Here is a 14,787-nt window from a genome sequence, read left to right on the forward strand (position 1 = left end):
TGTTGAATGTTCTTTAGATCAATCAATTAAAAAGGCTTTAATATTTGGGTGATTGGAACGCAACATATGGGCTGCTGGTGCGGATGTCATGTGGTGCGTGGAGTTAATTGAAATGATTAATAGAGGTGTTAGTTTCTTCAAGACTAATTGAAGAAAGAATATAATTGGAAGCATGGTCTAACCATTATTGTTGATTTTTTTTAACATATTGTGACCCTTAAACACTTTTACATGTTTATAAGCGTGCAGAGGGATTTTGTTTAGATTTCTTCGACATGGTGATTTGCAAAATCATGTTTACTGTATATCCAAAAGTCAAATTTAGTTTTTATGTAAATTGATCTGAAAAAATATTTCCATGTGTCTTGTCTGTTTCAGTAATCAGCACACACACTGAATTTCTGGTACCTCTTTGTCTTTAGATCCTCGCTAGACTTAAACCAATTTACCTATCCTCGCTGTTATCTGTGGGGTTACAGCATCCATCCTCAGAAACTGATCATGAGCCTCCGAAGGTCTGTTAGGGCACTCTTCTCTCTGTGCAGTGACTTGTGGTAATTTATGCTCTTCTGGTGTCCTAGCACACTGCAAACATGCCAGGTATTTCAAGGAAATAGCATCTCAGTCTTATTGCCCCACACCTTGTCAGCTTGACCATATTTTTCAAAGGAATCCAGTTATCTATACATAGGACTGGCAAAAGCTTGGCTTTGACAGTCAGAAAGAAATGCGGAATGAGAGAAATTCAGAGGATTTAACTGAGATCAGATCTTTTTGCCTCTCCACCTTCTTTAAGAATAATACATAACTTTTTTTCAGTAGTAGTAGCAGTAGTCTGTGAATTTTTACCAAAATTGTTAAGCTATTGTGAAATACGAAGCAAAAGCCATGAACTGGCTGCAGAGGACATCTGGCAGCAAGGAGAGGTTACAAAGGATGTGTGTTCTGAAAGTCATCCTGCTGCACAAGGTAGCTCTCAGGTTAGAAATGGGGAAACTGAGAAAACATGACAATCTGTCATCTGTAGTCAGCAAGCACGGGCTGGCCGCCTGCGTGCTGCGCGAGGAAGAGCAGTGTCGCGTCCTGCTTGCTGCTGGGCTGTGGTTACGAGCGCCGTAGCAAACTTTCAGCTGGGGATTTCTTAAGACTGAAGATCATGGCTTAAATAACTTGTGAGTCTGCTAGAGGGCAAGCGGTGAGCTTTGGGAGGGGAAAAGCAAGCAAGATGGTAATGGAGTGTTGATCCAAAAGGTAAGTCAGTTCGGATTTAAGACAGATAAGCTACATTTTGAAGCACAGTATTTTCACGCCAGCCTTCTTTTTGCCTGCTTTTGGTAATAGAGGAAAAGTTTTTGCATAATTTTAATGTTCTGGAAGAGAACTGTCTTTCTGGAAAGAACATACAGATTTTCTCTATTGTTTTCCTTTCCACGTGTGGTGCAGCTTATGCATTTGTGCATCTTTTTCAGTAGTCAGAAAGTTTATTCTGCAGCCCAGAATAAACTGAACAGAGAAGTGATAGATAAGTTTAGAGGGGGGTTGTTGTTGGTTAGAAGAAAAGAGTATAGGATGGTTTTAATATTTTAGAGTCTTCCCACACAGATTTCCAGTGATGCTTTGAAGACAACTGTGCGTCTGCAAAGACTTTGAGCCTCCCCGGAAGATGTGGCCTGTCTTGTGTACAGATCTGAGCAAAGCGTTTGTAGAAAGGAAGTGGCTGTCCTGTACTGGGGGCTGAGAGGAAGGGAAGACATTAGATCTGATTGCAAGCTTCCCTTACTCCCTGTTGCCTGATTTGTGTGCACGTAGTGCCAATAATTTTAGATGAGGGGTATGCCGGGACAGACTGGTGCAAATCAATCTTTCCAAAAAAAAATTTTTTTTTAATTATTATTTTGATGACGAGATTAGTCACTTAAGGATCTGGTGTTATTAGAGCAAACTACTGCAATTAGATTGTCACTTGTTTATTTTATAAATCTTAACAGTGATGAAAAATAGCATCAGCATTGTTGTTGTCTCCATTGCCCTTTAGGATATAGTATACGAAAAGGAGCACTTTATGTAAACTTGTTGGAACAGGAGCATCCTCTCTGTCTTTATCAAACCTTGCCATGTTGTATAATTAATACAATTCTAGTGCATTGGCCTGGGCCACTGAAAGAGGAATAGCAGGCTAAGGAAATAGGGTTTAAATCTATGCACATGATTTGTGTATGATGGTAATATTGTCAGTCTCATACAAAGGAGAACGTTCAATAACATCCCCCTAAAATTAATCTCTGGAAACTGATCTCTAGTATATAAGCAGGGCTGGAAGCATCACCTGTTGTTCAGACAGGCAGACTATTTCCATTAGGAGATCCCACATTTAGGTGCTCATAAATCTACCAAATTCTAAACGTGTGGCTCAGTGTTTCTTATGTTTTACTTTCCTCAGGCTATATTTTTTTTCCTAAAATCTATTCTGCTGTTTCCAAGAACTTGGCTATGTCAAAAATTGTGTTGCTAACATTAAGAGTGTGATGACTTTTCTTTTGAAAAGCAATCTCCACCATGACAGTCCCCATTTTTTGGAGCAGAAGTTTGAATGACAGGTTGAGCGGCCCGAGGAGGGACAGCGTATGTGGCAGGGCAGGGTGGTGGCCGTTCTTGTCAGGGATGCTCAAACACCGTCCGTCTGCCGGGAGCACTTCCAGGTTCCTGGATCTGCACATGTTTATGATGGGTCTCTGTCAGAACAAGACCAGGACACGCTCCAGTCCTGTCCCCACCTCCATCCCTGACCCCCACGCCCAGGAGAATTGCTTCTGAGCTAGAAGCCAACCTAGACGACTGGCAGGGCAGCCCCCCCGGAGCTGTAGGAGGGCATCACGGCTCGCTTCAGTGGGTGGACGCTGTTGGGTCTGCAACCGAGCGCCTGCGCTGAGAGCAGAAGAGCGCGTGTTCGGTGCGTGCTTTACTGCAAACCGTCCTGAGGCCAGAGTCGTCAAAAGGAGCTGTCTTCAAAATCCTATGGACAAGAGCTGAACCTGGAGGGGATTACGAAGGCGGGGAGACGGACCGCGCCTGGAGGTCAGCAGTGTCAGGGAGGAGGGAAACTGAGAGTAAGGTTGGTACAAGACCGAGGGATTTACCTTTATGGGTTATTGTAGACGAAGACGAGCAAGCTCGGTGTTAAAAGCGGGTGGGATGTAAGCCAGCTCTGATCCAAAAGCTGCCTGACTGCATTAGCACAGTGCTAAGCCCAAGCTAATATATCCGGCTTCTCACCAGGGCTTATTAGCTCGGGCTCAGTGCCATACAAACATAGTCACAGGACTTCCAGTTGGCTTGACACCATGTCTGCTCAACGCGTGAACTGAGCTCACCGCTACGTGCCTGCAGAGGAGCACCGGGAGATGCCCGGAGACTTGGCCACTCTTGGGGCCTTGGGGCTCTTGGGGCCGCGGAGGCCGGGCGTGCTGGTCGGCGGGAAGGGGCACGCGGGGATGGAGAGCGTGCGCCATGTTTGCTTCGGTCAGGAGGGGAAGGAAGCGCGGTGCAGATGCGGAACCAGGAGGGACTGAAACCAGCTTGATGAGAAGACTTGGCATGTGGAGCCTGGGTGTGGGAGTGGAAAATGGGAGTGACTGGAAAGGGAAACTACAGGAGGGGTCAGGAGGAACGAGGTGAGGGCTTGCTGGGCAAGGAGACCAGTCAGAAGTCTGAGACGAGGTCTGGAAGATGGGCTGAGACAGGAGGAGAGGAGAGGAGGAACAAACTCCACACCAAGCCTGGCGTGAAACCGAGACGCCTGAAAGCAGTCATGCCTCTGCTTCCAGCACGTCACCTGGGGAAATCCACCAGCAGAGGTGTCCTTCCTATCCCGTCCAGTGCTTGTGCTGATCTTGCCAAAAACAACCGTATAGTTGCTCTCAGCCAGGTCTGCTAGCTTCCCTGCAGAGGTCTGCCCGTGGCAGATCAGAATATCCCAGCTCTGCTGATGATCCGTGTGGGCATCAGTGTGATGCCATGTCTTGGGATCTCTGCTTTTGCTATTGGCAGTTTCAAAAATCAGCACAAAACCTCTTGAAATACATTACTGAAATTGCAAACTCGAGTTCTCCAGAGATTAGGTTGTTTGCCTAACCCCAATTTGATCCCCTTATGCATTATGATACAGTCTTTAATTACTCATTTAATTACTGTTTTTTATGCTGGTTACTTGCCTCATTCAGGCATCAGACAAGCTTGCTAGGGGAGATGAATTGGGATGGTGTAATAAAATATTATCTTTAAAGACACCTCTTCTCCCCATCTCATTCGCTGCAGCGTAAGGAAGTAAAACAGCCGCGGTAGGAAGAAGTGTTGCTCTTCTCAGGGCAGGTGAGCTCCGCTCTGAGGAGCCAGGTATTATTTCTGCCTGTGATTCTGAATAAGACTCATGCCAGTTCACCTCAGCAAAGCCTTTTGCAGGCGGTCATTAATTTTGACATCTTCTTGGGTGCCCAGTGTGAAGCTCTGCAAAATACAGAGCCATCTGAGATGCCAGGAAGATAAATGCTTTGAACATAGAAAGTAATACGACGTGGTGAGTAAATCAGCTGCTCTGCATCCCCAAATTAACGTACGCTTTTGATGTTAATGTCATTGTGTCTCCATACCCCTTCTGCAGAGCGGGAATAGCAACAATACCTTCATGAGCATACGGGGGAGGTATTGTGAAAATCAGATTAGTCATTATTTGATATTTGTGAGGCATTCAAGTGCTGCTGTTGTGATGAGCAAAGTGGAAAAATACAAGACAAAATTGGTTTGTCTTCCATTTGAATGGTCTGTCGTAAAAGTAAGGCACTGGGCCTTTCAAGGAGAAAGAAGAGAGAAAAAAAATCTGGGAAAATTACTTTTTTAGTCAGCACTCTTCCTTCTAAACACTGAATAAAGAAGAGATCTGGTGGAAGAAAAGATGGTGCATCCTATGCCAAGAGTGCATAACTGAGTTTCTGTATGCAATTCTACACCTGGCATCTCCTACCATGTGAAAGAGTGCCTGATTTTGCACCATAATAGTCTCCGTTTACTCTCATTTTGGAGTGTTTGTCTCACTGCAAAGCGTGGCTTTTTATGTGAGGCTGTTGTCTTGCAAATCTGATGGTTCACTGTAGGTTTTTACAGAACTTTGACTCAGCTTCAGGGAAGGAGGAATGAAGAAGCAGAAGAGTGAACTTCTGGAAGCCGAAACCCTCCTTTCCCTGTGTTTGAGCAATCTGTGCTCTTATGAAACCTTTTGAAATCTCATTTGCTGATGTATTTCTGACCCCCAAAATTATTCTTGTGCAAATGTTGACACCCAGCAGAGATGAAATCATTGACTTAGGAAAATGTATGTAGCTTATCAGAAACTGCAGGATTCCAACCATACACTAGCAACACCAGCCTTTCTTTTTTCTTTTTTTTTTTTTTTTTATTGTTGTGGTTAGTTGGCAGATGGTATTGTGAATCAGGTTATACATATCTGAAGGAGCAGAATGTTTTTTTCAGTTCATATGAACCTGAATCCATGTCACGTACCAAACTGGTTTTATTTTCGGGTCTTCCCTTCTGCTCATGAATTTTCTGTGTGCTTATGTTTTTAATATGTTTACTAGTTTTATGTTGACAGTTTTAATTACACAGTCCCCGAGCGTGTAAGCAGAAGAACTAGATATCTTTTTCAAGTGAGTTTAAGCTGTGTGCAAATTTTCTGTGCGGGTTGGACCCATAGGTCTCTGAAATCAAAGAACATCAAAGCTTCTCCACTGACCACCAGAAATCAGTTAGTTCTCAATTGTTGTTTTTTTGATTTGATGATTCTGACACTAAATTTCTTTGATTTGATTGCTGAAGGAAAGTGATCTGAAAGTGGGTGGGCAAACCATCCAAAAAATCTGTGAGGCTTTTGTCTCCTATATCATGCCATTAGACACCATGCAGGGCAAAAGGAACAATTACAGTCCATTTATTCATGGATGTCTGTAAAGCCAGAAGATGCATTTAAACTTGATTTTACATAGATTTTTTTAGGGTCACAAAGTAATTCCAAAAAGAAAAATATGTTTCTGTGGAGTTTGCTGTGCATAGGAGGAGGGAGCTGCTCTCTAATGAATGAGTGAAAAAAAATAGTCTCGGTGGTCCAAAAGCAACAATTTTGAGTTCTGCTGTTCAGACGTGAGTTTTCATTTTTGTGTTTTAAATTAAAGGTGTGGCTGAATGTTCATTATCCCTATGACAAAAGCAGTAAAAATAGGTGCAAAATGGCTCTTGTGCAATGTTGTAATTTACCTTTATTTTAAACTGGCTTACACATCTTAATACATTATGACAATCAGAATTATCAGGCCACCAGGCGGAGAGGAGTTTGTTTTGTTAATTGCTCTTGTTAAGCCTAATTACAGAACGGGGTGGAGTGGATGCGAGGGGAGGGAGGAATCTGCTAGCAAGAGGAAATTCTAAAATCCTCGGAGCGGTTCCAGCAGTGCGTGTTGGGGAGCGAGAGTGCGGGTGTGGTGTGTGTGTGTGCGAGCATGCGTGTGTGTGTGTAAGGGTGTGAGAGTGAGTGACAGACTTTCCATATGGACTAAAATCCTGAGATGCATGAGCTGGAGGTGGGGGACCTGTGCTGTGTGGACACATGAAGGTACAGCTGAACAAAGAACTGTGCTGCATTTTGCTTTATGAATTAACTCCTTTTTCTTTTTTGGGGGGGCATGACGCAGGTTACTTACTTTGCTGTTAATTTGTGTTAGATTGAGTGTTAGAATGGTTTGCTGATGTGACGTGCCATCCTTTGATACTACAGGTTGCCAGCACAAGGTGTGTGTATGTGGCTGCGGGTTGGTATCCTAAATCCCTTTGAACCGTTCTCCTTCTTCCCGGTGTTTGCAGCAGAGATGTGCTGCCCACGGACCGTGTTATTTGTTTAGACTTTCCAATGGAAAACATACATCCAAAGAGCCGTTCTGCCCTGCGTTATTGCAGTTTGTTTGTGTGCCCCACATTACGCTGCTGGCGACTTACTGTGCCTGACCTGCATTGTCAGCCCCCTCCGTTGCCTCCGGAGTCTCCGGGACAGAAGTTTCTGATACGGCAGTTTTGAGCAAGCCAGACGCAAAGTAAATTATTATATAACAAATCTGTGCTCTTCTCCGGGGTATGTTACCTGACTTGTTTGCTGCCAAGGTGGTTTTATTGTTTTGGCTATTGGGTGGAGGGAGGAGTCTAGAACAGCAGAGGAGTCACGCTTTTGTTTTGCTTAATTATAATGTATGCTTTTAATAAGACCTTTTAGTGCCATGAATTAAATGGCATTGCAATCCTGCACGAGAAGAAAAATGCTACTGCTGTTGTAGCTGACAGCTGAGTTAGATGGCCAGCATGGGTCTGAGGCTCAGAAGCCTTTTCTTTGCTGGCTGGAGATACTGCTGGGTAAATGTGTTTACTTTTTCCTTAGTATTTATACTAGTTAATGTGTCGCACTAGATAAATCTACTTCCTGAGTCCATCTTTCAGCTTGCTCTCTTCCCTCCCAATTGACAAATGGTTTGAGTTTGACACCGTTTTATCAGTTGAGCCCCTGCTGGGTGCTGCATGCCTGCTTGTTTCTGCTTTATCGTGAAAAGTGAATTATCTGCAATATTTTGTTACCATCTAACTAGCAGTTGGCAGGCTTTCCTATATGAACTGATGTAGATTTCAGCAAGGGGAGGCTGTTGTGTTTCTCTGCAAAGCCCCGTTGTTGCTCTCCAGGAAAACAAAAGATCCCAGAGCTTTCTGCACTGCAATCTGCTGCTGTCCCACTTTCAAGGAGGTGTTTTGTTTGTTGCGGCAGCTTCCTATCTTAAAATGATAAATTGAGCGGACATGTGCGCTGTTTTAAACCTCTGTCTCCAGGGCTTTGTGTTCACTTAGCATAAAATACATTATATTGTGGTAGGCTCTGGTGTGATTTAAAGTTGGTTTAAAGATTACAAAGCAAAAGGGAAAGCATCAACATCTTTAGCAGTGGTAGTTTGATGAGGAATAGCTGTCAGGAGAAGAACTCTACTAACTTACCTCAAGTGGGTTGCAAATGCATTAGGGATTCATTAATATTAATAGTAGAATAGACATTTCCTGCATTCGTCTGACATCTTCCACGCTGGGTTTTTTTCCCTTTTTTTTTTTTTAAGAGCAACCTGGAGTGCAGTTTTAACATTTATTCAAGTTAATACAAAGATGATAAGCTAAAGTTAAACAGAAGGAGACCCTGAGCGCGTGGGGTCGGTCTCTAGGAGTCCTGGAATTTGGTGCTATGCTTTAGAGAAAGATTGTGGTAAACTCTTGGGTGAGGCTTTCAGGGCAGTTTGCGAAACGGGTCCACTAGGTACGATTGTAACCAGAAGAAACTGTTGTCGGAAGAAATTGTTCTATGAGGGTGATGGGAAGGTTGCTATCAAAATGGCATGTAAGGGTTAATAACCGTGTAGATTTCTAAGGTGGACAAAGTAGTGGCTTGTTCACAAGTTCAGGGGTGAAAAGAGAAAACCCAAATCATTCTTCAGTCTCCAGATGTTTTGTGAGGTTGGCTGAACAGTTCAGTTTGAAAAATATAGATAAAAGGTAATTTTTACTTGTTTTCCATCTTTTAAGTCCTGTGATGCGCATTTTCATGCTTCTGCTCTGTCACCAGGCTTCCAAGCTTTCTTAAAAAAAAATTTGAGGAAAACCACCAAATATCTTTTGAGACGTAAAATAAAACCAAGAATATTGTCGGCACCAGAAACATGTAATTGCAATGATTGTTTTTCAGTGTCCTGCACAGCATATCACAATTTCACCCACTGAGCCCTTTAACTAGGAGAACTCATGGTAGTAAAGTGAGGCAGGGGCTTGCTTTTTACAGAAAACACAACTAAGAGTTCCAGTCTGTAAAATGTCAAAAGAAAAAAGATAAGCCCCCACAAAGCGCCTAGTCTGGCAAGACTAGTGATGCAGCAGCTACAAATGCAGAAGTGCACACGAGTTTGGCAGCTCTTACTGATAGGGCAATGTGAATTGTCAGTGTGCGTCTGCTCTACTTGTTGAGCCTAATGAAAAGTACAGTTTAATCACTGGTGTGCCAAATTGACCATGATTAGCTGTTATTGCAGATTAGTGCATTGTCTGGGGCTCCAGAATTATTGATCCGGGTGCTGTGCTCTGGTGTTTTCCGTGCCCTCTATCGTAACCTCTTCTTAATGCTTAGGGGAGGGAAGCAGGAAAGGAGAGTAGGAGGGAAGAAGTCCAGATGGGAAGAAAACAGGTCCTGAAAAGACCATATAGGAACTAGGTCAGGTACTCTGGAGATTAAAGAAGCATGCTTCATCCCTGGACGCAGGAGGCAGGGACAAGTAGCATACAATTACGAGGAATTAGAACGGCAACAAGTAGTGCAGATTTATCAGCTTTAATTGTCTATTGTCAGGACAGAGCCCTTCTTGTAGATCAGGCGCTGCCAATGCTTTAATACCTCTAATGGACTCTCTATTGTGGGATTATCTCTCCTAAGGACAATGTCTTTCTTAAAACTAGTTGTTTTGGGAGAGGGAGAAAAAAAAGGAAAAAAAAAAAAAAAAAGAAGTAGCTGCAGCCCTCGTTTTTTCTCTCTGGTTTGTCACATTCTGCAGGAAGTAGCTGAGAGCCCAGTGTTGCCATTCTGTCAGCAGCGCTATTCCTTCAGGGGAACTGATAGACACCTATTGAACATTAACCCCCTTTGCTCCACCTTCCCCAACGAGCTCCTCCAGAAACAATAGCTGGTTGATAAAGAGCAGATAAGGAAGGACACCCGGCTTAAGAATCTCTCAGCTATCTTTATTTTAAAAGCTTTCCTGGGTTTTGCAAAGTAAACATTACAACATTTAAAGAAGGATAAGGTGTCAACTATTTAATGAGAAGTTGTGTTTAATAGCAGAGGAATTCTTCCCTCCCCCAGCCAACACACAGGTATGAAAAGACTGTTATTTCACCACCCTGGAGTAGGAAAGGTGGAGAAATGACAACTGTACTCTTAGAAGCTTAAAAAGTGGTCCTTCGGCCCTCCCCTGCCAGATTGCCTAATCAGCTCTAAACATACAGTCACTGTTTCGAATCCTGTGGTCCTAGATGCACGGTAGTGCATTGCTGCATCTGTGATAATCTGTGGGTAAATATTTTCGTTTCCACCATATGCGCTTTGTCATGGTGTGTAGCTGTTGTTTTTGTTAATCTGTTTTGAAACGCACTCTGTGGCCAGTTCTTTGTCTGAGAAAAGTGGCGTGGTTCCACCCATGGGTCTCATCCTCCTTCTGCTGTGTTCATCAGCTCCACGAGATTGGGTGGCCTGGAGAGTATCTGAAATGAAAACTGAATTGTGCAGGAACAGAGACCGAAGTTCCACCATGGTTCATATCACTATGACTTAACCAGGCAGGCTGAGGAGAGAATACCCCAAAAAGTGTCATGACTGCCAAGTTGGGAAGAGACATGAAAGTTGAATTAATGCAATTAATTCTGAGGTGGCTTCATTATTTCAGATTGTTGTGAGCTTGTTGCGGGGCCGATGTCTTTGAAATATTAACAGGAGTCAGCCTTCTAACATATGTATACCGTCCCATCCCTCCTCCATAACAATCTGCAAATCAGCCTATTTTAAAGGAAGATTTCCCAAAGAACACCCTTTTGTCAGTCCTCTGTCACCAGTAAGGTTGGAAAGTGGTTGGAATGGGTTGGCCTGGTTTTCGTTCATTTTTCCTCAGACTCAGTTGCTATGGACAGAGTATGCAAAAGTCCGTGTTTGAGATGTGGCAGGCTGATTTTTGTGCTCAGGTTTTCTTGTCCGGTATAAACTTGGGTTGGCAGAAACATGCAAAGACAATACAAGTGCTGTTGTATGGGCTCATGGCTATCATCCCAACCTTTCCCAAGACCACCATCACTCAAAAGTGTGATGGGAAGGCTGATGGTAACCAAGAGGGGAACAGCTGTGGTCTTCACTGTGAGGCACTTCCCTTCTCATAAGGGAGGAGGAGATGACTCCCTATGTTTAGTCCAGACCGTGAAGTCTGCTGCCTTTTCCCACAATGAAAAGAAGTGTAGTGACAAAGCCTCTGCTGCTGCTGCTTTCTCAATACCTTCACCCCAGCTTGCTTCCTGGGAGACAAGAGCGAGTGGCTTCAGCCTGTTTCGCCTTTGCTGCTCAGCTGCTTTCACAGCGAAGAGAAGCCTAACTTCTCACAGTGACTTCTTGCCCTTCTGATAGCAGACCCACACAGCCTCGGCTCCTTCTTCTCAAACTCAAGCCTCAACAAGAGGAAACGGCTGAAGCTTAGTTCTTGCTTCTGTGTGCTGCAAGAATGTTTTTTCCATTGGAGGAGGGTTGTTTTTGGCTTATTCATAAGTCATCTGAGCAGTATTTTAATAAGGCCTAGCTGGAAACAAAAAGGGATATGGTATTTTAGTTTGACTCCTTTTTTCTCTTTTTAAGGAAAATTTCTTGAGAGGATAAAACAACAGAAATCAAAAGAGATGTTAAGGCTTGCACTAGGCAGTAGCTGAGAGTGCAGCCAAAAGATCTGCTCTTGGTATTGCACAGCTGAGACAAAAATAAACATAAAGGCATTTGGAAGTGCTACGAGGCAATGACCAGGGTGCTCTGTAATTAAAGGCAGTCCCTGAAAGCTGCATGTGTTAATTCAAAAGCCTCCTGGCTACAACATACACCACCCCAAATGCCCTTCCAAAAACCTTCATGTAGATTCAAGTGCAATTTTAATTTCTCTCCTTATAGGCAATACCATGCTGAAGTCGTCCAGGGCATATAAAGCCTCTGAGATCGTATCTGAAGCCTATAGGCTGTGCTTTGCAAAGGTCAGGCCAGTCTGTGAGAAGGCGGCTGTAACTTTTCCTGTTGCACAGTCACTAGAGCGTGCTGGATCCCCCTCTTTCCCTTGAATCTGACAGCAACCATGTTTTCAGAAACATGGCCCCAAAACAGGAGTGTATCTCAGCAGAACTTGAAAGCAAGTTCTTCTTTGAGTTTGATTTCTCGGTTGGCTTTTAAAAGATGTGCAGTCGTGCAACTACATCATGTACCTTCTCCGAGTAATGACCACAACTGGTCCCCAAATGTTTACCAGCACAAGGATGCCTACATGCAGGAAGTGGGAAATGGGGGTGGGTCTGGTAGTTACTCTTGATGTGGTCAATCTGCCACTGACCTTGTTTGGGTAAGGGGAAGGGGAGGATGTGAAAATGAGACTCTGCTTTAATCTCGTGTGCATTTTATCTCCCCTCCAACTTTCTAAAGAAGTTTCATCTATTAGAGCCAGCTCCCTTCCCTCCTTCTTCCCCTTAGAATTACAGCAGGCACAGGGAGAACAGCAGCAGCAGCAGCAGCAGCAGCTGAGGCTGAGTTGCGCAGGCTTGTTGTTGAGCTGAAGTGGCGATAGCATCAAAGGAAATGGATGGGGATTTCTGAGATCAGAGCTGTTAGGGCCATTCATGATTTGTTGCCAGGCTGAAAGCTGCTGCAGAGAGAGCTGCCTGAGAAATGCTGATTAATACAGTAATTGAGGTTTTCTATGAGCGAGAAGGAAAAAATGAAAATATGACTAAAAATGTTCTTTTTGAAATGAACAACATTTTGAGATTGCACATTCCAGACAATAGTGGCTACTGGTATGAAAGATTTCTATAAAAGAGCAGAAAACTTCTGGTTGAACAGGGCATCTTTTTATGTTTCTCTATTAAGGAGGAAGGTCAGAAGGTCAGTCTATATATTTCTTTAATGGCAGAGTTTCCTTTGTGATTCTTACTTTAGTACACATTCTTAACAATTTGTTTCTGTCTCTTCTTTCTTGATAAACTTAGTTTTATTCCAGATCAGGCACCGTTAGGCTAGACCTGCACGCCACCGAAATCCCCTCTCCTGCGCTACAGTAGTGCTGGGCTCAGCTTCACTGAGACACCTGGAGCTAATTTCAGGATAGCCTCGGAGTGTGCCACGGAGTTATTTGAAGTCTGTAGGCTTCATAGGCTGTACTCGCCTCCCCAGGCTCCAGGGAGAGAGCCACACTGATCTGGGATATTGGCATCCTCCTGTTGTCCTGACAAATACTTCACTTCATCTGATCCGATCTAATCTAATGTCTGCTGCTGCTGCTTCTTCTTCTCCAGCCCAAAAGCATTCTCAGTTCCTTGAAAGGCAGATTTGCTTTTCTTCTGGTCTCCTTCACATTAAGAAGACCAGCCTCTGAAGGAAACATATCAACCCTTTTTTCTTGTCTCCCCCTCCCCCCGACCTTTTTTTTTTTTTTTTTTTTACTTTCAAGCTAACAGGGAAGTGAAAAGCTCTAAAACAGCTGCCTCTCGGAGTGAGACTATTTTTCGGTAAAATAATCACCTTCAGTATGACTACATTGTTTTTCTGTTCTATGCGGTGTGACTCAGCATCACTTAATTAACCCAATCAAGTAGGCCGGATTTCTCTCCTTTAATGAATGGTTCTTCCTACTTCAGAGCCTTCCTAGACCTCATTTTGGATGTGCCTCAGTTTTACTGGGTATATCCAATTACATTTATATCCTTCAGCCCAGTGCTCGGGCTACCTCTCGTGTGGAATTATGCTGTGGTGGAAGTTAAGCCAGGACACTCACTTGCAAGCAGTTGCCCTACTTATGTCTGCTGCCACAAGCCCTCCTGTGTTAGCGCATACGGAAGGTCTTTACAGAGATAAACTATTCTGAGCATCTCAGACTGAAAATGGCAAGTAATCCTTTCCACACATCTTTTTATCAGAGCGCGGAAGAGCAGGTTAAGGGAAAGGGATGTGTGTCAGAGAGGACAGGCTCCCAATTGCATAAACCATGCTTTTTTTTCTTCCTCCCTTTTTCCTGTGAAGAAATGTGTAACACCCAGATCACCCCAAACTATAACTGCGTGTGTGTTTAGAGTAAGAATGTGAAACTAGCTGCCACGTGAAGTGCTGGGAAAGCGATGAGAAATACGCTTGCAGACGTGTGAGAAGAAGGAAAAGTAGTAGAGTGGCTTCGCAGTGAAGCAGCTAGCATTCGCGCTGGGCTGTAGATGGCTATAAATGGAATTGTGCATCACTGTTCCTCTGAGCCCGAGGACGCCTCGCTGAAGAGACAGGACCACTGAAGGAAGTAAGGCATCTGGTTGTTTTGTAATGAGAAGCAGGAATGCTCTTAATAATAAACAAACAGGACATTGTATGCCATCATCACAGGATGTCCTTCCTTCAGCCAGCACGCTGACTTGGATCCGAAGAAAAAAAATGGGGTGCAGGGTCCGCTAATTGCTATACCAATCCTCCTTCCATCACCAGCGTGCTCCCGGATGGTCGCTTGCGTGCTGCCCGGCGCAAGATCAGCGCCCGTTTTCTTACCGTGCTGCGAAAGAGGCATCGAGTTAGGGAACGCTGCCTGCCTTGCCCTGCTCTTGTGAGCTTCCCTGCTGTTACTTAGGGAGAGGGGGAAGATTTTATGTGAAGGAAGAAACAGAAATGTGTTTCCCAATTCCCTTTTCAAGCGCGGATTAGGAGACCCTGGCAAGGGATAAAATCACAACTCCGCAACTCCCGAATTGGTCCTATCAAGTAAAGCAGTACAGTGGTTGAGGTTTGGGAGTAAGCGCTTTAAATCGGGTTTTAATCGATATTCTGGGACGCGTGAGTCATTTTAATTGTTGTTTTTCTACTGTTCTATCTAGTCAAATCGAGGGAGAACGAAAGTGGGTACGTGTAGACCT

General features: G+C 44.0%; 1 protein-coding gene across 6 annotated transcripts in view; it reads left to right on the forward strand.

Annotated features, from left to right (window-relative positions):
- PRDM1 (PR/SET domain 1) overlaps positions 1–14,787 on the forward strand; it is a 103,163-nt gene that overhangs the window by 62,697 nt on the left and 25,679 nt on the right. The window contains exon 1 of one of the 6 annotated variants that reach the window (XM_069804959.1): positions 6,550–6,658. The exons of 4 other annotated variants lie outside the window; for them this stretch is intronic. In XM_069804959.1, coding sequence (XP_069661060.1) covers positions 6,653–6,658 — 6 coding nt within the window. In that variant the 5' untranslated portion in view covers positions 6,550–6,652. Of the gene's footprint in view, positions 1–6,549; positions 6,659–7,386; positions 7,447–14,787 lie in introns of those variants that run through there. One more of the 6 variants, XM_069804965.1, reaches the window with a different exon arrangement.

The sequence above is a fragment of the Haliaeetus albicilla genome, chromosome 17 (genome assembly GCF_947461875.1).
Source record: "Haliaeetus albicilla chromosome 17, bHalAlb1.1, whole genome shotgun sequence".
Lineage (NCBI taxonomy): Eukaryota > Metazoa > Chordata > Aves > Accipitriformes > Accipitridae > Haliaeetus > Haliaeetus albicilla.